Source organism: Cygnus olor, chromosome 1 (genome assembly GCF_009769625.2).
Source record: "Cygnus olor isolate bCygOlo1 chromosome 1, bCygOlo1.pri.v2, whole genome shotgun sequence".
Lineage (NCBI taxonomy): Eukaryota > Metazoa > Chordata > Aves > Anseriformes > Anatidae > Cygnus > Cygnus olor.
In genome coordinates, this window is record NC_049169.1 from 88664428 (window position 1) to 88689068 (window position 24641).

Consider the following 24641-nt stretch of genomic DNA (forward strand, 5'->3'; position numbering starts at 1 on the left):
ATAGTTACACAGTTATGTGTAACTGACAAATAGAAACTGAAGCAGAGAGGCTATAATTCCAATAAGAAATGTGAAATATTGAAGATTATAATCCCTCATCACCTAAATAGAAGGTAGAAAGTAGCTTTCTACTTAAAAAAAACCTGCCCAGCGATCTCCCTAATATAAGAACATCCACACATGGAGTTCAGTATTGCCTCTTGTATGTTTATTTCAAATACTTCAACAGTATTTTTATTCATAATATTAAATACAGGTGATCCTTTCTGATAAAATGCAGGATAAAGTTTTAAAAGAAGAAAATCTTGCAGACCTATATAAATCTTGAGGACACTGACAGCAGAACTGACCCATGAGCTCAAGAACCACCAGGTCTTACTCTCTGCAAGTCAATTTCCCCATGCTTACTGGACTGATTAACTATATAAGCACCCGAATATTTTTAAAACCCTACATAAGCAAACAAATTAAAGTAGTAACACTGTACAGTAAAAAAAAAAAAAAAGCTAAACACCAAGTTTAATGTCTTCAAGTAATTTGTACCAACAGTCAATAACAGCCTTTTTTAGTCAATAACAGCCATCAGCATTTTAGGAAAATGGTCTTAAAGTTACGTTGTGACACACTGATAGATAATAAGATGCCACTGTCCCAGTGCAATGTGATGCAAGTATCGCACTGAACAGTATCAGAACTCTTACATCCCCACAGTACTATAATACAGAGCATCAAGTACCAGTTTTATGCCCACACTGCACAATTTAGTGCATTCTCTTCCTGGGTCTCCACTTCTCCCTGCATCAGGATTGCTGTGCATCCCTAGAACAGGGAGGGATGAGGAGCAAGAGCCGTCTCCTCCTTCACCCTTCTTCTGCCAGCAGTGTGTTGTCTTCTGGCAAAGAGCAGCGCTGCCACCTACACAGGTGTACTATTAGGGATTAGGGCATGCCATAATGCAGTTGGTTGGGATGGGAGAAACACAGCAAGAGGTGGAATAGGCCAATGACTCCAACTCTGCTTCACTCTGTAACAAAGATCGCACCCCAAACTCTCTAATAATGGATCTTGTTCTTCATCAAACAACAAGACTCTTCTACCCAACAGTGGTTCATAGTGGTGGCTTGCTAGCACTACTCACAGACATCTAAGACTACATATGGTGCCATAACTTGCCATAAATTCCCAGCACTTGTCAGAAAGGATGGTTGTTTGTTCTGATATAAAACAAATTAGGATAAAGTATTCCAATATTCAAAGACGGAGTAGGAAGTTATTTACTGGAAAAAGCTAGCATTAAAAAAATAGCTTTAGGAAAAACTGGCTTTTTAGAATAAAAACATGTATTTTTCAAGGTCCTACTCTTCTACTCGATTTTAAAGTATTTTTTGTGGATACAACTTTTCATGTATTTCAAGAAAAAAATGTGGGCCCCAGTTGCACACCTCCCTGCACATTAAGGTTTAAACATTTTCATTGCACACAGCGCGGTCCTAAAATATTCAAAAATTATTAGACAAAATATTCAGAATTCTTCTACCACCTTTACCACCTTTCCCCCCCACACACTCCCTTCTTTCAAATACCCACCATCTTAGATGCTCGCCTAGCTGCTTAGTTATAACTATGTTGTCTTTTGGGACAGCACCAGCTGTGGCCCCTGGATGTAGTGAATGGCATGGAGTGGCTCCTGCATGTGCTGCTCGGAGCGAAAAGCTTTTGGGGATCCCTTTCTGGAGAGGACTGTTCACATCCACGCTACACAGTGCTTGACCCCAATCTCTCATGGGCTGCAGGTGACATCCCTCTGGCCTTGGGACGTGGTGATGCAGCACTGGAGACCTGTCTTGATTAGCAGGAGCTGGTGTACTCCGCACCCTTACTACCCGGTTAAACTAGAGTTCGACACACATCCCTGCTCAGGAGTGGGGAGACATGCAGCTGTTTCCCTCTGAGAAGGAACGAGCAAGTCAGCTACCACACTCAGCTCATTGTAGTGCCAGCACCCAAGAAACAAAAGGTTGGGGGAGAGAAGGGTGGGAGGAAAGGGGAAGGAGCGAACAACTACATCTCTGTGTAGACAAACCACATGATTACTGCACTGTTCAAAAAGGGGAAAAGAAAGTTTAATTACTCTACTTTAGTGAAGGACTTCGTTGAACACTCCCAAGCCTATCCTGATGACCATTAAATGTTTCCCATTTAAAGTTATCTGAACTTTGATCCTTTTTTGTTATTGTTGCTTTTTTTTTTTTTAATAATTCTACAGTGCAGATGAGTACATCTTGAAAATGAATATACAGAGCTATGAGTGAATATGTAGAGCAATGGAAAAATCTACTATCACATAGCAGCGGCTTAAGAATGCCTGGAGAATAGTTTTATGCAATGTTGTTATCAGATACCTTTTTACTCTAATGAACCAGACCCTGCAGTGACAGATACTTTTTACGTGGTAAAAAAAAATCTTTTATCTAAATGAGGTTACATATATCTCCTTTTTAACCTGAAAATTTTAAAAAGGAAATAATTTACATAAATAAACTTCATGATTCAGCATGTATTTTACCCATTGCATAACATCTAAATTTGCTTATCTGAGCAGCATCACTATGCCATGAGCAGACACTGAACAAAAAACACAGACAATACAGAAAAGAATTTGCAACTCAAGATGCAGGCATGTACAGGGATCATAAGACAATGAACTACCATTTATCTTCACAGAGCTGGTACACTGCCAGAGCAAATTCTGTTCAAAGGCTTGAGGGTCAATCAGCTAGAAGGCAATAACATTAACAAACTTAGTTTAGTTACTATTAGACTCAGTTAATAGACTCTGCCTTCTGATTAGCTACTGACATGGATCAAAAACCAGAATCAAGTCCCAGGGAAGCATGTGGGCTCTGTGCAGATACAGCCAACCGCCCACATCAGCTCTGTTACAGGATTAGGACAAAGATTTATACGAAAAAATAAAGTTACATTTATTTTGAAACACTGCACAGTTGTCAACTGTCACAGGTTTATTTTCAGAAGAACATATCTGAGTTAAACTAGCTGCATTAAAATGGTTTTATTGCCTTTCCTATACCACAAACATTCAGACAGAAATGGAATTTAAAACCTAATCCATTTTTCAACACGTACACTATTAGCTTGTTGAACTATATACACTCTGTTTCATCAAAATGGATTAGCCAGCTTCACTCTCAAACCACCAGAGAATCACTACGCCTTAAAAGTAAAAGGCATCTCTTCTTAGCTTTAAGCACAGATTCTTTATGATACTACGGAGATGTTGTACAATCACTGAATTATGGAGTTCTTACACCCACCAAAGATACTGTCCTGAGAAACCATTTTCAACTTTCATAGCTTATTTTGTAACTTTAAAATGGCGTTTGTTCTCTTTTTTTTCCCATTTCTGAATTTAACAAAACTGTTACAGTGTTTTACAAAACTTAGTTTTTAAGTAGAGAAATTGATTAGTTTTTATCTGTTCTGTGTAGGAATTTCCAGACCTTTGAAACTTGTTTTTTTTAAAACACATGCACTGAAGCGAAACAAATGCCAAGTACTACTGAGGTAAGCTTCCTTTAACAAGATTTTGCTGATCATGCATCAGCAGCACCACCGTGTGTTAGGTGAACAAGACATTTTTATGTTTACTGATATTGCAGAATATAAACATTTACAATTTATGGAATTGATCTAGGCCTAAACAGTAACAACATTTTTACAAGAAGTCACCATGTCACACTTGCACAGACTTTAACATGCCCTATCATATGAAGTAATACTAAAATCTGAAAGAGTTTAAACAAATCTTATGGATTTTTCCACTGCTACTGAAAGAGACGAGAAACAAATATAAAGATCTAATAAAAGGCTAAATAAAAAAAAAATAAATCTAATGTCAGATGCAGTGAATCAATTTAGCATGTCACCATGTACAACTCGAGAGGGAAGGCGAAAATGAAGAGAAGAAAGAAAGAAAGAAAAGGGTTTTTTTTAACTGCTATAATATTAAGATGGCACAAACACTTTGGTAAGATCATAAAACTAACTGTAGCATTGGTCAGTGTTAAAACAACACTACTATCAGTGTACATTATGTCGATACAATAAACAACTACTTCTTTGGAAGGTATACCCAAGGTCAAAAATTAATCAATATTATTCTAATGATAATTTGAGCCTTTGTAGATAATACTTACACTAACACGGGTTTCCCTGATATCTTAGGGCTGTTTAAAACTTCTGTCATGGCTTGCTTTGTTTCTTCCATTCTTGCAATGTCACTGGAATCCACGACAAATATTACACCGTAAGACTCAGCATAGTAATTTCTCCAAATGTTCCTAATTCGTTTTCCACCTCCTAAATCAAAGATGGTGACTTCAAAGCGTCCCTGTTTCAGGTCAATCTTCGAAAACCCAACCGTTGGCGCTACGTCTTCAGGAGACTCTGTTAGAGATCAAAAGGAGAAAGCCTTTAGTAAACAGTTGCCTTAGCTATTTAAAGAGGATTTTACATTTTGATTTCTGTAGCAAAATCTGTATTCTGAACACATGGAGCAAATCCTCACTGTTAAGTGACACCATGTTGCTAACCACATATTTTACATTAATATTTTCCTTTTCCTAAGATAATTTCAAATTAACACATTACTCTCAACCAATTATTTTACATTGATTTAGCACCAGAAAAAAAAATAGCAAAAAAGGCAATTTTTAATATTTAACACCACAGTTAAAACAAATTGTAGTTTTTACTTTTACACACAACCTTACCCTAGGTGCCCCCTTCTGAACAGTTATATAGCATTTGTATGGTATTAATCCAAATTTGAGAAGCAAAACAAAACAGTTAATGTATTATGAACTGGGAAGCCTTGTGTTCTGCCAGATTTCTTCTTTATCCCTCATGATTGCCCAAACGGCTTCAAAAGCTCAAATCAAGGGCTGAGATAAAGCAGCTGCCTGATCAGCCTTTAAAGAGCATGAAGCCAGGTTCTCCTTAAGCATCAATTAGTTCATTCCCTTTATTCAAGGGTAGTTTGGCTTTTTTTGTTATTTTACGTTTTTTGAGTTTGCCACGCAATATGCTAAAAAGCTATAGCTTTATATGTAGCACTTTTACTTGCTGTCTCCCTCAACTGCAAAGAAAGCCTGCACTTGCCTCACACCACTAAGCTGACTCTTCAGGGGTGAGTTAATTGGATTTCTGCAACTGTCTTATGTAGCTTGGTAGCAGAAGGTGGTAAAAACAGACGTAAAATTCAGCGTGTTGAGAGGAAGAAGCAAAGTCATGGTCAACAGCGCAGAGCAACCTGAAGAGCAGCACAGAAGCTAAATTACTACCAGCCTGCTGCTCCCACATTCCTTTTCTGAGAGAGAGAAATCCTTGTCACACCCAAGATGGGGATCCAGAACAGCCCCCTGCCAGAGCAGCGTAAGCCAAGACTCCAGCTACAGAAAGGGGACACCTGTTTGTGACAAATTCCAACTCCAAACCTCAAACTCTGTTTTGAGAAGTAGTTTGGACAGCCAGCTATAATGTTCTCTTGTACAGGCAAATAAGAGCATGAGAGCTTGTTAAGGGTGAATGTTACTGATGGTACTGAAATTAAGGTAATATCACTGAAACATGTAGTCCTGTTGTACTGCAAGGTCTCCAGTAATAAAGTCTTCATGTAAAAAAAAACAGCATCTGCTGTATAAGCTGTAGACCCATTTTGGCAAATACAACTTTGAAGGTTATGTTAATTTGTCCAGGTTTAAGAGTCCTAAGAACAGAAATAAATTTGCAACAGGCTTCTACTAAAACCCACCAATTGCAACCGTCACCTCCTCCCATATGCTGCATGACTTGCACAGGCAAAAAAAAAGAACATGTATATATATTTTAAATCAACCCTGAAAACTAAGTGAAGGTTCTAATTTCTGCAAACCCTGTTAAGGACAAAAAAATTGCTTTCTAAGGCAAATAGTATTCAAGCCTTGGGAAACAGGCACAGAAGTCAGAAGTATCCTTTCCAAGAGTTCCTCTTCACAAGCATCCATCTCTTTTTTTTTTTTTCCCCAATAAACAAATTTACTTTCAGAAATAATAGTCACTTTTCTCTGATAAAGGTATTAAAGTTGATCTTGAAACAGAATGGAAGATGAAATAATGAAGTACTCATGTTTTCAGAGCAAAGATTCAGGAATAACTTCTCATTTATGTTCCTAACTTTTTTTTCCACACTTTAGCAAGTCAGTGAGCTTGCATAACAAGCATAAACAGAAAGCCGACATGGAGTCTCTGAGTCTGTCAAAACACTACTTGGTAGTCTCCTATGTAAACAAGATGAAAGTTATTTAGAAAGCCAATCGCAAAAGGAAAAATAGCTTAGAGAATATTTGTTCTCAAAAGCACAAGTTTTATCTCAGATTATATCCTGCTTGCAAGTGTTATTGGACAACACAAAGTACCCTCCAAAATCAAGTGGTCTCTTAGCCAGATAGGTCCCTAGAAAACTGCTAGTGCTATTCTAGAGATAAATAACGATATAAAACGTATCACAAGAGCCATTGCTTATATGTTATACACACACAATTTCCTTTTTTGGAACCTTTTCCTAGTTATACATGCGTATGACATTGATTTTATATAAAGCTTACTGATATGTGCACATTTGCTGTGCAGTCACCAGAAAGCTACTTCTGCACACACAACAGAAAGGAAGACTTTCCCTTGCCTAAGGAGGATAGGATTAGAGATCACTTAAGCAAACTTGATACATGCAAATCCATGGGCCCAGATGGGATACATTCATGAGTGCTGGGGCACCTAGTGGATGTTATTGCTAAGCTACTCTCCATCATTTTCAGAAGGTCATGGAGAACAGGGGAGGTATGTGAGGACTGGAAGAAAGTGTATGTCACGTCGGTCTTCAGAAAGGGCAGGAAGGAGGACCCCGGAAACTACAAGGCAGTCAGCCTCACCTCCATCCCCGGAAAGGTGATGGAACTGCTCATTCTAGATGTCATCTCTAAGCAGAGAGGTGGAGAAGAAAGTGATGAGGAGGAGTCAGCAAGGATTTACCAAGAGGAAATCATGCTTAACCAATCTGATAGCCTTCTACAATGGAATTACTGGCTGGATAGAGGAGGGGAGAGCAGTGGATGTTGTCTACCTTGACTTCAGTAAGGCTTTTGATACCATCTCCCATGACATCCTCATAGGTAAGAACAGGAAGTGTGGGTTAGGTGAGTGGTCAGTGAGGTAGATGGAGAACTGGATGGATGGCAGAGCTCAGAGGGCTGTGGCCATCGGCACAGGGTCTAGTTGGAGGCCTGTAGCTAGCGGTGTCCCCGGGGGTCAGTACTGGCTCTGGTCCTGTTCAACTTACTCATCAAAGACCTGGAAGAAGAGACAGAGTGCACCCTCAGCAAGTTTGCTGATGATACAACACTGGGAGGAGTGGCTGACAGACCAGAAGGCTGTGCTGCCATTCAGAGGGACCCAGAGAGTTGGGCAGAGGGGAACCTCAAAAAGTTCAACAAAGTCAAGCACAGGGTCCTGCACCTAGGGAGGAATAACCCCAAGCACCAGTACAGGCTGGGGGCTGACCTGCTGGAAAGCAGCTCTGCAGAGAAGGACCTGGGAGTCCTGGCGGGCAACAAGTCCACCATGAACCAGCAATGTGCCCTTGTAGCTGAGAAGGCCAGTGGGATCAGGGGGTGTGTTAGGAGGAATGTTGCCAGCAGGTCAAGGGAGGCGATACTCCCCCTCCACTCAGCCCTGGCAAGGCCACACCTGGAGTACTGGGTCCAGTTCTGGGCTCCCCAGTACGAGCCTGGAGCTCCTGGAGAGATTCCAGCAGAGGGCTACGAAGACGATTCGGGGATTGGAGCACCTCTCTTATGAGGAAAGGCTGAGGGAGCTGGGCCTGTTTAGCCTAGAGAAGAGAAGACTAAGAAGGGGATCTTATCATTGTATATAAATATCTTCAGGGCTTAAAGATGACAGGGCCAGACTCTTTTTGGTGGTGCCCCACGATAGGATGAGTAGCAATGGGCACAAAGTGAAACACGGGAAGTTCCATCTGAATATGAGGAAGAACTTCCTTACTGTGAGGGTGACAGAGCACTGGAACAGGTTGCAGAGTCCCCTCTGGAGACTGAAAACCTGTCTGGACGTGATCCTGTGCAACATCCTCTAAGTGACCCTGACTGAGCAGAGGTTGGACTAGATGATCTCTAGAGGTCCCTTCCAACCTCAATCATTCTATGATTCTGTGAACACGCAAAGGATTTGGTCCTCTGATTTCTCTAGTGTATGCCGAGATGTGAAACACTTCATTAACCAGAATATTCTGATTCTTTGCATTGATTCAAACTAATTGTGAATTAGAACATTGCCTACAGAGTTCTGAGATTTTTTCCAACACTTGCTTTCACTTAAATTAAGCAACCAACAGAGACAGACAGCTTGCTTGTAGTTACAATGTTCCTTCAGCTATTTAGTGAAATACTGAAAAAGTTCCTCCAGTCCAAAAATATGCTATGATGTTCACGAAATCAAAAACAGAAACCTTATCCAGAACAGATTTTGCTGCAAATTTATATTTTGCTCATTAACAATACAGTGGTCAATTCAAGCCACATAAGCGCCAAAGTACTATGAACGCTTTGACCTGGTATTTCCAAAATAACTGAAAACAACTCTGTAGACTAACTGTCCAAGCAGACCAATGGCTCTAGGCTGCATGGTGCAATGTCTTAAGAGGTAGTTGTCTGCGTATTATCCACCTTGCCACTATGCCATATTACTACCTTTGGAAAAACATGCAGTGGAGCAGTAACTACGCTGCTTGTCAACTACTGCTGGTGTGTTAAAGTAGCACTGATTTACTCCGCATTAGTTCAACATGATCTTACCTACACTGGCCAACAAGCAGAGCTTGCTCTGCTACTTTTCCTGAGCATAAAGCACAGGTCTGGGGGAACATACTTTTTAAGTCACCCTAGTATGACCTGCCAGACATCAAAAATCAGGATCTTTATGTTTCCATCTAAGACCCCCTTTTTTTCCCCTTACCTGCAGTTCTCCACACAGTAGAGCCGTGACATGCTCGCTTTTGTTACCAAACTCTTTAAGAAAAACACAATCACCAAAATTTTCTTTAAGTGACATGGGAAGAAGACATAAATTAAGAGATGAAGTAATGTTTTAGACAGAAATGATGTGAAGTGAGTAATTATGCTCTTTCAATGCTTCAGTTAAATAATCACTAAATTAATTGCTTACCTCCTTGAATTCCTCGGACTGTAGCCGTTTTACCAGCATTATCAAGACCCACCATTATTAGTGTCACCTTCCTCCATAAGGAATAAAAAAAAAAGAAAGATATTTCAAGTCTTTTTTCTTCTACCTAGACATCAGCTATTTTAAGCTTTTCTTTTTTTTTTTAAATACATGCATGGCAAATTTATGACTAAGTAGTAGAAAGAATAAGTATCAAAATACACAAATGGAATAATGCCTGCCACTTGATATCTGGCGTTCAATGTGTCAGACCATCTGATTAGACAGAACAGCAGAACAAGCTATTAAATGAGAAGTCTAGCATCACACTAAACGTTTCACGTGAGATAATGACTTTGCTCTTAACTTGCATTTGCCTGCTGAAGCTTAATTTCACAGTACTGTAAATTTTATACTTTTTATGGTATAGTCATGGTCTCTTTAGCAGTTTCTTTAATTTCATTTCCATTCTCCTGTATTTTACTCTCTATCTCAGTCAAATCTGTGCTCTTGCTTACACCAGCAATTTATTTCTGTCTCAACCAGTGCAGCTGAACAACACTACACAGAATAAAAAAAACCTTGGGTAGACAACATAATACACTATAAATTAAGTGGCACTAGTACTCATCTTGCTTTTGTTTCAAGCAGGAGCGATGAAAGCTGCAAACATACAAAACAGTGCTATTTATTTTATAAATTCAAAGTGGTGTAGAGGCTAGAATTTGTACTAGAATAGGATTTTAGAATAACACAGGAAAAATATATCTATGTATGTAACTCAGTCATTCCTCCAATTCATGAATACTCAGACAAGTCAAAGAAATTTGCTCACCTTTATGCTCCTTTAAGTGAAGGAACAGTAAAAACATTGTTATTTCCAGTCTTAAAACTATAACAGTATCACCTGTGAAGTATAGCTTACACAAGTCTGCTCATCTCTGCTAATCAGAGGGAAAAGGATGCAGGATGTTAAAATAAAAGTAACAGAAACAAATGAAGACAGTAAAATTCTGGAAGTGAAAATGGATCATCAGGTTGCCCACAAAATGCAGCATTAGGCTAATTAAATAATAACAATAAAATAGAATTATACTGGGGTACAGTATACTCCTGGCAGTGTTTTAATGCGCCACGCTTCATAATCTCAAAATGCAGAAGCTAAATCAAAAAAAGACAGAAGGGGTTGAATTTTACATAGACAGTCTAGCGTTACCCCAGATGCCCTACTTGAGAAAACAGTGTGTGAAGGACAGTATTTTGAACTTTATACTTTCTTTCAGTCAGAAACAAAGTACCTGAACTAAAAGTGATTAACATTTTATTTTCAAGTTCAGAACATGTATTGATACTCCCTTGGAGAAAAAAAGAACAACAGATTTCATCTTCAAGTTTAAAAAAATATACTAGGAACAAAATAAAGTGAAACACGGGTGAGATGACATGAGATACAGTTTGGGAAGAAGGTCAGCACAGAAGTAGAAAATGAATGCTTTCACACGCTTACCTGACAGGCTCCTGCCACCGTTTTAACCAGTTGCAACAATTGGCCATTAGACTGAACATCCCTCTTCACTAGCCATCCAGAGCCTCAGAAGCTACAGGAAAAATGGAGACAGGCCAGAACAATTCAGTGAGACTGGAGAGACGGCAGAGTCCCAGGTCATGTCTTGTCACCACTAGCAAGAAAACCAAAAACAGTTAGACCCAAAGCATGACGAAGACAAGCCGTTTCCCGAGCAGCAGCTTGTCTGTTCAGAGCATCTCCATCTTCAGCCAGCCCCATGACAGTCTTGTTGTGTCTTTCACTCTTCCATCCTTTCGCACTTCACTTGCCCCCATTTTATGCATCTGGGCAGCAACATCAGAGTACTCACAAAACATAGGAGTGCGAGACCGGCGCACGTCAGGAAACCTGCAAATTAGGGCAGTACAACAGCAAGCTACGAAATAAATCCCAGTGCTTGCCTAGTTATCGCATCACGCAGCTGTGCTGACTGACAGAAAAAAAGGACCAATTTGAAGCACAGGTGATGCCTAAGAACATAACAGGATAAGACATTAAAAGCAAACAAAGGATGTCATACCCACTAAGTACATTCCCTCACTGTCAGTTTCTTTTACACATCAAGGAAACCAGTCTCTCTGGAGAATACTTGGAGGAATGGGCAACTTAAAGACTAAAAATTTTCACTAAATTAAATAGAAGAATCAAGCATCTGTCACTCTACAATCCCATTTTCTACTCTTTGAGCATGAGAAAGAAAGAAGCAGGGAACATATTCCTCTTTCTGATGCTGCTTTGTGGAATAAACTATGGGAAATGACTCCTTGACGACACGCATGTTTATTTCTTTACATGCACACACAAGCACGAAACAGTAAAACTTACACAAATCATGCAGTGAAACGCATAGAGTCAAAAGCTATAAAACACCCCCAGTTACTTTAGCTACAACAGTATTACTGCAAGTAACAGCAAAAGAAGTGTGCTCAAGTAAAGGCCTTCACTGAGCTTTGGTCAATTTTAGTGCACGATTTCAAAGCCACTACATCCCTGACAGGGTGCTCTACTGGGTCTGGCTGGGATGAAGTTTGTTTCCTTCACAGCAGCCTGTATGGTGCTACGTTTTGTATTTTTGGCTAAAACACTGCAGGTACCACACCAATGCTTTGGTGATTGCTCAGCATCAAGGCTTTCTCCTTCTCGCTCTGCCAACCCCGAGTTGGCTCGGGTGCACGAGAAGCTGGGAGGGGACACAGCCAGGACAGGTGAATCAAACTGACTGAAGGGACATCCCGTATGCTGCAATGTTGTACTCAGCAAGATGGCTGAGGGCAAGGAGGAGGACGGGGGGTTGTTCATCATCATTGTGCTTGTTTTCCCAAGCAGCCAGAAGTATGCCGAGGCCCCGCCTTACAGGGAATGGCTGCTGACGGGAAGCAGTGAATGAATTGGTTTTTTTTGCTCTGCTTAAGTATGCAGCTTTTACTTTCTCTATTAAATTATAATTATCTCCATCTACATCTTCTCACTTTCTCCCCATCCCAGGTTAAGAGGGGAGCGAGCAAGCTGCTGGGTAGGGGTTTTCCTGTTGGCTGTGATCAACCCACCACAGTCCTTGGTGCCCAACACTGTGCTCAAAATAAGGACAGTTTTAATCTGAGAGCATTACAGTTATTAGCAGCCTCCTGTACTGGTCACGGAGCCTCCTTACTTCAGTGTATGTTACAGTACAGTGCTTGTTAGTGGCTGGGAAGGGCAGTGTGGTTGCTTCTCCCTTGGCAAAAGGCAAACCCACTTGGGGGATTGTCTTTGCTTAAGTACCCGGGTGCACTTGATGGATACTGTAGAAGGATGAGGAAATCCACTCTGTACCTAAAGGAGAATAAAAACAAGGGGAAAATAACCTTTGATTTGAGTGATTTGAATTGTATGTTACAGGAACCACTCGAACCAACGCAGGGCAAGCCTTTTGCAGGGAACCAGGTGAGTGCGCTCAGCACCCAACACACCACCTCCCTAGTCCTTCATGGATTAAGCCCAGCTCATCGACTCTTCTCACCAACACCTGGGGGAGTGGACGCACGTACAGGATAGGCGAATCTTATCTGTGCGCTTGTCAAGGAACAGTGACTGAGGACACTCCAAACCCTCCTCCAGAGGCTATCACAAACCTTGCAGAAGGAAGGTGTGTGATCACCTCAGTTCATTGGCTCATCCCGTCGTAGATCAGAATCTGATCAGCAGCTTCAGCTGACAAACAACTGGTTTTATATCAGAGTAGCCAAGATGTAGACAGATATTCCCTGCTGCTAACTTGCCTTCATAAGCAGATTAACTGAAAGCAGTAACGCTTTTAATTACCATGGAAAGTTTTGTGAAGCTTGTTTATCAAAATTCATTTTTTAAACAAATACGTTTCTTTCTTATCATTTAAAATAACTAGCCTCAAACCAAGTAAAGTTCAAATAAAGCAGAAAAGTGAATAATTAAAGATACCTTTCTGAAGTCATCATCTTCCTAATCTAGGTTTAAGAAGTACGGAAAAAATTGAGGAACTATCCCTAACACACTTATTTCGTCCCTATTAAGCAATGACGGTTTAAATAATCTATACAAGCAGTAACAGAGGACTCCTGATCTTATGAAGCTGCTGTATTCAAGGATGCTTTTGTGCAGATCTGCATCATTCAATATCAGAAACAGATCAGATTTCTTCTAAAACAGAGACGACAGCTATTCTTTAAAAATTTATGCTGCGTTGTATAAGGGCACCTGAGAATAACTTCTCCGCGAGAAAATCTAGGGCATGAAGAATAGAGAAGCTCCTGAGGAGAAGACCAAGATGATTACAATGATTCCAAGCATTAAAACTGTGCTCTGAAGAATCCAAAAAGCCACAAGAAAAAACACATGCAGTACAGTACACTGCCTAAACCCCCAAGCAAGCACCAACACTAACCTTGACAACACATCTATACCAGTTTTTAGCTAATTCTGCTGAAAAGCAAAACGTAACGGCTCCGTGAATGATTTACTGACAAAAATGCAACATTTTCAATGCCTGAGTGTCACCACTGAATAAATCCCATCCCACGTTCACAACCTGCAAAGTTGGACAGCCTGTAACTAAATGGCTCTAAAGCACTGACGGGATCCATAACGTCCACACAGGATTCACGAAAAAAACCTGCTAAAGAGAGAAGAGCAACTAAAGACTACGTCACAGAAGAAGTATCTTGTTTAAATACAAAACCCGAAGAGGGGAGAATGATGTCAAAGAAAAAACAAAATCCCCAAAACATGGCACGTGGAAGAGACAAGGGTGTTCAACGCTACACACAAACTGGGCAAATGTATGATATTATGTTACAATATTTTGCGTAGACCATACACTTTTTGAACTAGCAACAGCAAACGACTATTGATCTCTGAAATTAAATGTAAACAGTACGTTCATGTGTGTTCACTAACAACATACACGTACCATTCCAGGTATAAAAGCTGCTACCTTGAACTCCTCCTGCTTGCTGAGGTGAAGCACCACCACCAAGCCCACCAACTCAGAAGCACATAAAGCCGTAGGTAAACGGGAATAACATCCAGGTAGCAACCGCGCACAATTACCAGGACAAAGAACTTCGAGAACCCAACTTTTAAGGAAGAACGCATAAAAAAAGCACTACAAAGATAAAGAAAACCACGAGATAACTGCGTTAACTGCTAACGCTCTGGAGTAAGACCTCCTCTAGACCTCCGCTGCAGAGTAACGGCTGTTCGCAGCCCATCCGTTAGGCGACCCAACGGACCCCAGCCCGCCCCCCCTCAGCCCCCCCCCCCCACCCCGTACCGGCGTCCCGGGCCCCGGCTCCCCCGCGGTCACGTGCCTGCCGTCACGCCGGGCCGTGCCGGGCCGCCCCCCTCGGGGGCCGCGTAAGCAGGCCCCGGTAACCCCTGGTTACCGCTCACGGCGCGGGGAGAGGGACAAAAAGGCTCCGGGCGCGGTGCTGGGAGGAGGGGCGAGCCGGCCACTAGCGGCTCCGCCCTCGGAGCGTCAGCCAATCAACGGCCGGTCCGGGCTACGGTGCGGCCCGCCCCCGGCCCCTCCCTCCCTCCCTCCCTCAGCGGGCGGCCCCGCGGAGCTGCCGGCGCCCCCCGCTCCCCGCCGCAGCCATGAGGCCGCGGGGCGGCCGCTGCCCGCCGCTGCTCGCCCGCCTGGCGCTGCTCGCCGCCCTGGCGGAGGCCGCGACCTGTGAGTGGGGCGGGGGTCTGGGGGTGGGGGGCGGCCGCTGCTCGCGGGTAACCGGTGACAGGACCAGAGGGAATGGCCTCAGGTAGCCGGGGGGGGGCTCAGGTTGGAAGTTCGGAGAGATTTCTGCTCAGGAAGAGCAGTCAGGCGTTGGGACGGGTTGCCCAGGGAGGTGGTGGCGTCACCGTCCCTGGGGGTGTTTAGGGAGAGGTTGGACCTGGCGCTTAGGGACGTGGTTTAGCGGGCGACATTGGTGGTAGGGGGTGGTTGGGCCTGATGGTCTCGGCGGTCTCCTCCAACCCTAATGGTCCTCTGCACGGCGCTGCTCGTCCCCGCCCGAGCCTTTGGGCTGAGCACCAAGGCAGCGTGTATCTGGGGCACCGGGACCCGCAGCGCAAAGCAGCCCCTTCCTCCCGCGCCTCGCTAATCATTAATCAGGCAGGAGAAACAACTGATGTTTGCTATTCAGAGTTTTGTTTGAGTGCTCGGGATGCGGACTGTGAAGGGAGCAGCATGGAAAGATAAGAGGTCATTTTATAAGGGAGCTTCCAATGGGTCCTAAAAATAAACCTTTCTCGTCACGTCCCTTTCTCCTGGTTTCATAACGCTTTATGTTCCGTTTACCTTCTCCGCTGCATACCTTGCCAGCTTTCTTTTCTCTGAACAGTGGGAAACGAGAAGCCGTCGTAGCCTTGTGAAATATCTGCGGTTCGTGTACTCCAGTTTCCCATCTGCAGCTCTGAACAACGCCAGGGATTTCTGTGATGGGGGGAAAAAAATCTTAATACTGCAGCTTGTGCCATACAATAATCATAAAGGAAAGTTGCCTATCTGCAGTTTTCTGTCATGAACAGACAGAAATCAATCTGGGACAAATCTTTGTCCCAGAAGGACAAAGAGGGGCAAAAATCTTTGAGGTTTATTGCATCTGAAAAAGCTACTTGGGCTGTTCTTGTTCATCTAAATGGCTGATCAATTTTAAACTAAACGCATCTCAGTAGTAACTTGCTACAGCAAACAGCACAGAATGAGTTACAAGCTTAATAAATGTTTCTGTTGGCCAGCTTAATTGTGTTTAGGTTTACGAAAAGTCTTTTAATATGTTAGGAAGAAGTAAATAAGGGATTCTTTATGGTTCTACAGGTGCTACTTATTGGTTTTCTTTTACCTGAAAAAGCTTTTAAAAAAAGAAGTCTGCAATATCAAAGACTCAAATACAAACCTTGCGAACTTCAACCAGTTGTCCTAAACATGTGTGTTATGATGTTCTCCTAATTCACACCATCTGCCTGTGATCCCTGTACCCCGCAGTCATCTGCGGGAATGGTGCCTGATCCCTCTGGACAGATCAGTCAATATCCAGACCTCGGTGTGAAATCCATGTCTGCTATACATCCTATGGCAGGATCAGAGTATTAGTCTGCAAGAATCCGAGAGCAAGAGCCATCTTAGTTAATTATTATAATGTTTAGAAAGCAGGATAAACAGTTGACTAGTTTAGAAACTAATCGTTGCTGCTCCTCCAGGGAGATGTTTTGCATAGTGTTCGGAAGTGAAGATCTCAATAGTACACGGTCTAAATACATGCACATGCCTGGATACGTGCATCTATGTGCATATAAATAGGTATCTTTTGCTCCCCTTGTTGGAAGAACTTGATTTGGAAAAATGAGAACACTTTCTTCGTGGTTGTCTGCAGCTAGGAAATCTTCCATTACTATGTTGGCTTCTGATGTCAGGTATACAACCTAGTGCAGCTGTATTTGGGCCAACATCCCGTGAAGGACAAGCTTTGGATAAGATGTAGAACAGGCAAACATAAGCAGACAGTTGGCTTTGTTTTGTTGGTTACCTAAACCTTATGTCACTGAGGAACATTTCAGAAGATTCTGGTTGCTGGAATTGCAGAGCCGATTGCAGTACACCAGCTGTATGAATCAGGTGACCCCACTATCTAGAATGGCATCCCATTTAATTTTTATTCAGTTTGCTCAGTCTTCAGAGTTTCTGTGAGAGGGCACTAGCAGGCTGCAATGCCTTTGGGTGTTGGGTAGCAGCTCTAAGCTGTGCAGGTCTATGGCTGGCTGTGTGTACACTACAAAACAGCTGTGAGGAACCCTTCCGTCTCATCCTCTGCCCCATTTTTTTTCTTTATTAGGAGTATTCTTTTTAAAGGTGTTTGATAACGAATTACTGCACTGTGACTATACAGCACCAGCTGAAACTGTAGTCAGGTTTTCCATGAAGCTTCAGTGATATTTGAATGAAATACACCAAGATCATTAAGGGTTAACCATTGGTTTGGCAGGGGCACAAGTTGACTGGAGTTTCCTGTAATCAACCTGGCAGCAGTAGCCATGAGGAGGGTTTTTGTTTGTTGTTTTTTTTCCCTAATAAAAGTTCTATCATTAATTATCCTTGTAGGGAAAGACCAGTTGAGTAGATAGACTAAATCTGTGCATGTGAATTGAAGCATTTACAATAAAAAGATGGCATTTGCAGTGAGTTACATATCTTATTTACATTCAAAAGTTGTAAGGAATCGGCTTAAGAGGAGGCAAAACTGCTGTGTTGTAGAGGAATAGATCTGTTTCCGTTACTCTACTGTATTCAAAACAGGTAGGTAGCGTTATAGCTGGTGTAACATCCCCAAGCACATCATACTTGGAATTTTCTTGCACATTATTTATTGAAAAGGCATGTCAAAATGAAAATGATGTCGCTAAAAGGTCAAAAATAAGATTGCTTAAAGTCAGCTGTGAATTAGGACTCATCTTCAGCTCCGAGCCTCTGCCCCAAAGCTCTATCAGCATGCTTGCAGTGGTCATAACCTCTAATGTAAACACAGTCAGCAGGAGAGTTTTTCTGCTTGCACGCTTGTTCTGTCTTTCACAACAGCATAAAGTGGTGAAAGCACTTTTCTGCCAGCATAATCACATCTACTTGAATCTTGTGCATTTTAAGACCTTCCAAGAGAGCTTTGTACTGCAGTCCAGGCCTTACTACTGTTACACAAAATTTTCCTTTTTTTTTTTTGTCATTCCTATTACTTAGAACAGATGGATTAACTTCATCCTTCTCGTTAGTCTGCTCGTATGTAACAACAACTATGGACACTTACCCCAATTAATTAAAATGATGCTACTAGCAACAGTTGGTGAAAAACAAATTACCAAATTGTTTTTCTGGGTGTGCTTTCCCGTGCAGCTTTGGGCTTAGAAGAGTTCTCAGTAGGGCCCTTCTTGTCCTGTGATCTTGCCATGCTTTTTGCCAGTCTCGCAGCAGGCAATGTTAGTGGTGGTCTCGTGGATTGAGAGAAAAGTTTCAGGAAATCCACAGCTGCAGCAGTTTTCAAGTCATTACCCCTCCTAACTGCTGTGTAAAGGATGAGCAACAACTTGAAAATCCAACTCTCTCTCTTGAAACATGTTAGTAGCCTGTAAGATGTACTTACGCCATACCTTAAAATTTGTGAGAGTGGGAAGCAGCAAATGAGGACAGCAAGCTTGAGCCTTTTCTTGTGCATCAAGAATTTACCTCTGGGACCGGGGGCTTAGAAAGTAAGGTGAGCCTTTTCTTTCCCTGAGCAGTTTTCTTGTGGCTCAGTCTTCACCCAACAGTTCTTTCCCCTCTCCGGTAAGACTCCCACGTAGATGAACGATGTCTGTCAGAAGGAACGAATCCTCCAATTCCAGACTGATGCCTGCTGAAATACTGAGGAGTGGGGAAGGACACAAGCTGACCTCTTCTCCTTGCATTTCTGAGCATCTTGCTGGTTGCTTTCTGAGATAACGGTGTGCTTCAGAGGTATGCTGTAGGAGGTCTGCCTTATCCTCAGAAGGTCTTACCTACTGCCTTACCGTAAAGATTAGTCTTGTCAAATGCACCAAGCAAATAAATCAGTTTGAAACTACAATCTTATCCTGCATCAAATACCTTTAGGATGCTGTAACAGAATGGTTTCTTTAGGTCATCATCCAGTGTTGAAATGCTCCAGAGTTCTCGTCATCACTTGATAGAGAACTTTAGTAAAGGGTGTAGGGTGCTTTGGTTTTGAGCTATACCTGTCACCTGAAAACTATTCTGCCTTCAAGTTTTGGACTTCATTAGCTGCTCCTTCTAATAAACCTTTTATGTTTTTCTTTCCTGTTAGTTCACTGGGAGGCTGTTTCCTGACAGTTGCGTGCTGGCATATCTCATAAGGGTGCTCTGGGTCTGAGGCATTACATGAACATAAACAATTCTCAGTTGACTATGTCTGCTTAAATCGATCTCCACAGACTGGTGATGAATATGCAAGTACACCCTGTCTGGTGCGCACTGCAGGTGCTGTGACCCTCTCGCAGTTACCCTGGTCTGAGAGGTTACGTTGTATGAAAACTGGTAAAAGGAGGGCAGGTGCAGAAGTGCCAAGCTCTCTAGTTAACATGTCAGCCGTGCTCTTTAACCCTACGAGCTGGACTTCTTCCAATTATGCTCATCCATTTTTCTCTTAATCGCACCACAAGTCCAAAAATAAAAGCAACGAGGCAGTCTAATTTAGTTGCTGTTCCTGTAATATTGTGTGCTCTGCAAAGAACATTGAAGCTAACAGACACCTTTCTATTTCATACAATTTCCCAACTCATTTCTTCACCAGTTGTGTAAGAGTCAATACGATAGCAATAACAAGATACGTGAAAATTAGGAATGACACATAACACAATGGATCTGAAATACAGAAATTAACTAGGATTCTATTTTACCGGTGTAAAACGTGAATGTATTTGCAGGTTCTCTGCCTTGATATTTCTCAGAATATCATTCTCACCTTTTAACTTGCCATGTTCTTTGCGGTTCTGAAAAATAAAATGGCTTTATGTTAATTACATATAACAGGTAGCCTGATTTTATAGGACAGATTTTTGGTCTCACATAAGTTAAACAGGATCAGGAAATTTACTTCTAGGTCACACTGAAAGAGGTAACATAAAAAGCTTAAGGGCATTTTTCCCATTAGTCAGTCACATCTCTCTCTTCACAATATCTGTAGTTAAAAATGTATTGTCCTGCACATGACATTTAAACTGTGCTTCAGGCATAGCACTGTACAAACTTTTTATGGTGACTTGGCATTTTTGGGGGGTCAGAAACAGCTAGCATACATACCAAAATCAGAGTCCTGGAATGCTCTTGCTCATGTTTTCTAATATCATAGGAAACTGCCACTTCATTAGTAAGCATTTATTTATTTATTTGTATTAGAGCCCCATAAGTGTCCTGTTTACAGCATTTCTTTCAGCAGTTAAAAAATAAATAAATAACAGAGCTCCTTTGTTTCTACCAAGTTTTGTCCCAGCGGTATGCCTCCGAGTTCCTGGTGAGGAAACGTCGAGCAAATTCTTTTATGGAAGAGAGTAAGAAGGGAAATTTAGAAAGAGAGTGTGTTGAAGAATTATGCAATAAAGAAGAAGCAAGGGAAATCTTTGAAAATAATCCTGAAACTGTAAGTATCTCATGAATATCTATGAGGTAGATAGTAGTACTTTGCAGTGGGAAAGCTAGAATTACATAGAATTCACACTGTAAAGCTAACAGTAGCAAGAAGAAAAAATTGCAGACCAAGAACTGGCTTGAAAGTTTCTTGTATATAGAACCTGCACAATTAATAACAAAGACCGTATGAGCAAAGAGAATACTTGAGTAGATATTATTTTAAATTCAACTACGAATCACCAGTTTTAGGCCACAGTTGTCTGCAAGCATTCCATGTGGGGAAACCATGTTGGCTTCAATTAAAATTTTACACAGAGAAGGCATAGCAGTGCAGCCCTTTTAATGAAGGGATTGAACATATTACTGGGAGCTTTTTTCCTAGTGGGGAAGACGCTGTTCCATGGTTCATTCCCACTGCACATTATTTAGCATTAAGTATATTTTATGTAGCTTTGTACTGTAAAAGGGTTATTACATACAAAATATACGTGATTAAAATTAATTCTTGTTTTGCAAACTATGCAACAGGTCTGTCCTTCTGTCCATTATAATATTGCATGTATTTGGATATACTGTTTATTAACATTTAAGTACAAAAATTAAGTAATTTCAGTAATCAGTCTGTAAAAAAAAAGCGTTTTAGTAACACTTTTCACTTCATTTGGAATGAATTGCTTGTGAAACGTTCAATCTACTCCATTTGTTTGTTTGTTTGTTTGGGGGTTTAAAAATGGAAATAAAGGAGACTGCTCTCTATCCAGTAGTAATATTGGGCAAGATCCTTCCATTCTAAGAGACAGTTTTCAGAGTCATTTTGACTTACAATTCATTTTCACTGCCACTTTTCATTGATACTTTGAAAGTGTCCAATTCAGTGCAGAATCTTCTCTCCACTGAGTCCTGAATTAGGAAATAATCTGCTGTTTTAACCTAACCAATAGTGATACAGAAAACTTGGTATATATTCTAAGAGTCAAAGTGATCTTCTTTCTTGCTTCTTTTATAGTTATAATACAAATTTATTTTAGAACATATCTGGTGTATTTTGCTGTTAATTCTATCTACCTTTGTTTTTTCTTACTCGTTGTTTTTCTTTTCTTTGTGCAGGAGTATTTTTATCCCAAATATTTAAGTAAGTACAAGAAACCTGAACAACTCTAGTATGTCATTCCACTGGCCTTCCTATTTGGATAATACTAGTTTTGTTGTTCTGCCCATACCATTTGAATGATTTCCATGCTGATGATAATGCATGGTAGCTCTTTGGCAGTTTACTGTGCTCAGATCCCAGCAGAGGCACTCAGAAGGTTGGTCTGTGATCAGCTGTCCTTAATATGCCCAGACAAGTTTTCTAATTCAAGCTGTGAGAACAGACTCTTTGAAGATGCCATGCAAAGCTGTTATAATTTCAGACTAAGTGAGCATTTGTATCACGTGTGTGGGTTTACATTTGCAGGCTGCCTTGCCTCCCATCGAGCAGGGGTTTTCAGGGTTACTGCAGTTACTCCAGATTCTCCAGCTGACCTGAGGGCTTGCGTCAATGGTAAGCACTGCTGCTAGATACTTTACCTAACACACTCGCATCTAAAAACACGCGTGCCTGGTGAGAAAGTAGTTCTCGCTGGTAGAAAAAGAGACAAATCTCTATAATATTAACTCAGGCAAACACAATTACCTGGAACAGAAACTGACAAAAAATGTAGGTGGTAGTGTTTTCAGAGTAAGAGGTATAAGTGACTGGTTTTAATTTTATAAAGCATAGTGGAGAAGAAACAATTAACTGCAAAATGGAAGGCAGAATTCTTCCAGAATCACAGAACAGTGTGCTGCCTCAGCTCACCAGTGTTCCCCGGTATGTCCTCTGTACACTGCCACGTCTTTAGTAATCATGCCTAACTCTTTCTGTCTAGTAGGTCTTGTTTTGTCAGCTAAGGGAAGAGACCACCTGGTAAATTTCATCTTTGTACTTTGTTTTGGCCCATGGTTACACTGTAGCCCTTCACATTGTGGGTAACATAACCAGCTGCAAAATCTGAAGAGTAGCTAGAAGATACAATTACTTACTCCAGAGACAAGAAGGTTACAAAGCAAGAAATGTGCAATATTGCTCATATATGTAGTTTTTATGCCAATACATAATTTCACTGTAAACTGTTTTTTCTATTGAATTCACAGGAAGCATCTATACCATATTCCCTACTTGTCACAGGAGAAACATCTCTCTAAACCTCTTAAACCTTTACAGCCTAGATACATCAAAGAGGGCTTCTTATCCTTAGGCATCTGACCCTGTTTTTGTCACTGAAAACAACAGAAGGCAAAAACAATCCTTAATGACACTGCACATGGTCATGGATGAACATATTTTCCAGATCACTTGGCCAACGTGCCTGCTGTCACAAACTAAAATGTACTCCCATTCACATCACTCTTTCTCACTCATTAAAGGTCCTGGGAGGAAAGAATCTAGCAGAGTTGTGTGAATGTGCAGTGTTTCCATATTACCCAATGAAAACCAGTTTACTTGATAATCATTGTATTTCTCCATTTGGGTTCACATAACAAAATAAAAGAAAAAAGTCTGTTGCTATTGGTCAGTCACCGGGAAAAAGGACAAGTTAAGAGAGGATGAATAAATTTGTCAAGTGTTTTTGCCTGAACGTTCAGAGGACTTTATGCAGAGCATTTCTGGAAAAGAACTACTGCCAAGAAAGCAGGATATAAAATTCCCGTGGATATAAAATTCCCATTAAGTCTATAACTTTTTTTTAATGTGTATTCATTGAGGCAAATGTTTAGTGATAGTGAATATCAAACATTTTTTCATTTTAAAAGTTTTGTCTTTCAGAACTTATTTATCCAAGTTGTTTTGACGCTGTCAAAATGAAAAATCCAATTTTCCTAATGAGAAAAAGTGATTATAACAAACAGCTTGTAATACAATGACTAGTTTGAATCTCAAGATGGAAAAATCAAGGGAAAAAAGTAACAGTGCAAACAGAACTGAAAAATAATTTTACTATGTTCAGATAGAAGACCCTTTCTTAAACATTTCTAATCCAAACAAGTATCTAAGCTGTATCATTAAGTTCCTGAACATCTCATCACATAATTGCATACTTAACATATTTTGAAAATAAGCACTTAAAAAAAACAACATTTACATCTATCAGCTTACCTTGACACATCTCCTGGATACCAAAGACTCTGAGTGGTAGAAGATACAGGTACAAGCATACATTTCTTGCCACCTACCCTTTCCACGGGAAGCTAAGTAGATCTTCTGACATTTAATTGTTATCACAAATGTTTCTCAAAAAGCGTTGCTGGGTTGTGGGTTTGAAGGTGCCTCAGATTGGGAAAAGAGGAACACCAAGCCCACTTTTGGAACAAGCAGTTGCAACGTTACTGTCCCTTCTGTGGCATCTAAATCAATCATCCATGGACATTTGGACATGGATATCCATGGACATGGACTCTTTGTCCAGTCCTATTCATCCTGTCTCATCTTCCTCCTCTAGCATGTTTTACCAGTTCTCCTTTTTAAACTCATTTTCCCCGGTTCTCTTCCCCTCTACATACATAATTCACCTCATTCCATCTACACATACTTTACACTGACAACCTAATCCATCTTCTCTCAGTTCAGACTCTCTCATGAACCATCACTGCTTTTGGCTCAGAAACATTTATGCTCAATTGTGTTCTGCAGTTGCATACTCTAAGGGTATCCTCTACATCTATTCCTTATGAAATACTTTGCTTATACCAAACCTAGTTCACACACTTGTTTCTTGACCTACAAAAGCAGCAAATAAGCAAGAAAGAGAAAAAAAAGTTCTAGAACTTACAATTGGAAGTTTTTCTGAGAAGAATCATAAATCAAGCTCATTCCTTTTATTTCTTCTTCACAATTTGTTCTGTCAATCTTCACCCATAACGAGTCATTTGGTCTGCAGCATGAATATTAAATAACATGCAGTAGCTATTTGAAAGATACTGTTTAGTTCTGGAGCTTAGCTGGCTTGCGAGGTTTGAGATTTACTTACAGCAGAATTTAATTAGAAGTAGATTTGACTGGCAAATATACTAACACAGATTTTGTTAAGCTTTCTTTCT

The 24641-nt window shown here is 41.0% G+C and overlaps 2 protein-coding genes across 8 annotated transcripts in view; one reads left to right on the forward strand and one right to left on the reverse strand.

The window, feature by feature from the left end:
• Positions 1 to 14783, reverse strand: part of ARL13B (ADP ribosylation factor like GTPase 13B) — a 49568-nt gene extending 34785 nt beyond the window's left edge. For 2 of the 6 annotated variants that reach the window (XM_040568126.1, XM_040568112.1), the window contains exons 1-4: positions 14649 to 14783; positions 10802 to 10973; positions 9298 to 9368; positions 4218 to 4467 (exon numbers count right to left, since the gene is read on the reverse strand). In XM_040568126.1, the coding sequence (XP_040424060.1) occupies positions 4218 to 4467; positions 9298 to 9368; positions 10802 to 10860 (380 nt within the window). In that variant the 5' untranslated portion in view covers positions 10861 to 10973; positions 14649 to 14783. Of the gene's footprint in view, positions 1 to 4217; positions 4468 to 9297; positions 9369 to 10801; positions 10974 to 14285; positions 14565 to 14648 lie in introns of those variants that run through there. The other 4 variants (XM_040568119.1, XM_040568128.1, XM_040568127.1 and 1 more) reach the window with 4 other exon arrangements.
• A 109-nt stretch (positions 14784 to 14892) lies between these two features.
• PROS1 (protein S) overlaps positions 14893 to 24641 on the forward strand; it is a 35140-nt gene continuing 25391 nt past the window's right edge. The window contains exons 1-4 of one of the 2 annotated variants that reach the window (XM_040568155.1): positions 14893 to 15050; positions 20375 to 20532; positions 21630 to 21654; positions 21979 to 22065. In XM_040568155.1, the coding sequence (XP_040424089.1) occupies positions 14972 to 15050; positions 20375 to 20532; positions 21630 to 21654; positions 21979 to 22065 (349 nt within the window). In that variant the 5' untranslated portion in view covers positions 14893 to 14971. The remainder of the gene's footprint in view (positions 15051 to 20374; positions 20533 to 21629; positions 21655 to 21978; positions 22066 to 24641) is intronic. The other variant, XM_040568163.1, reaches the window with a different exon arrangement.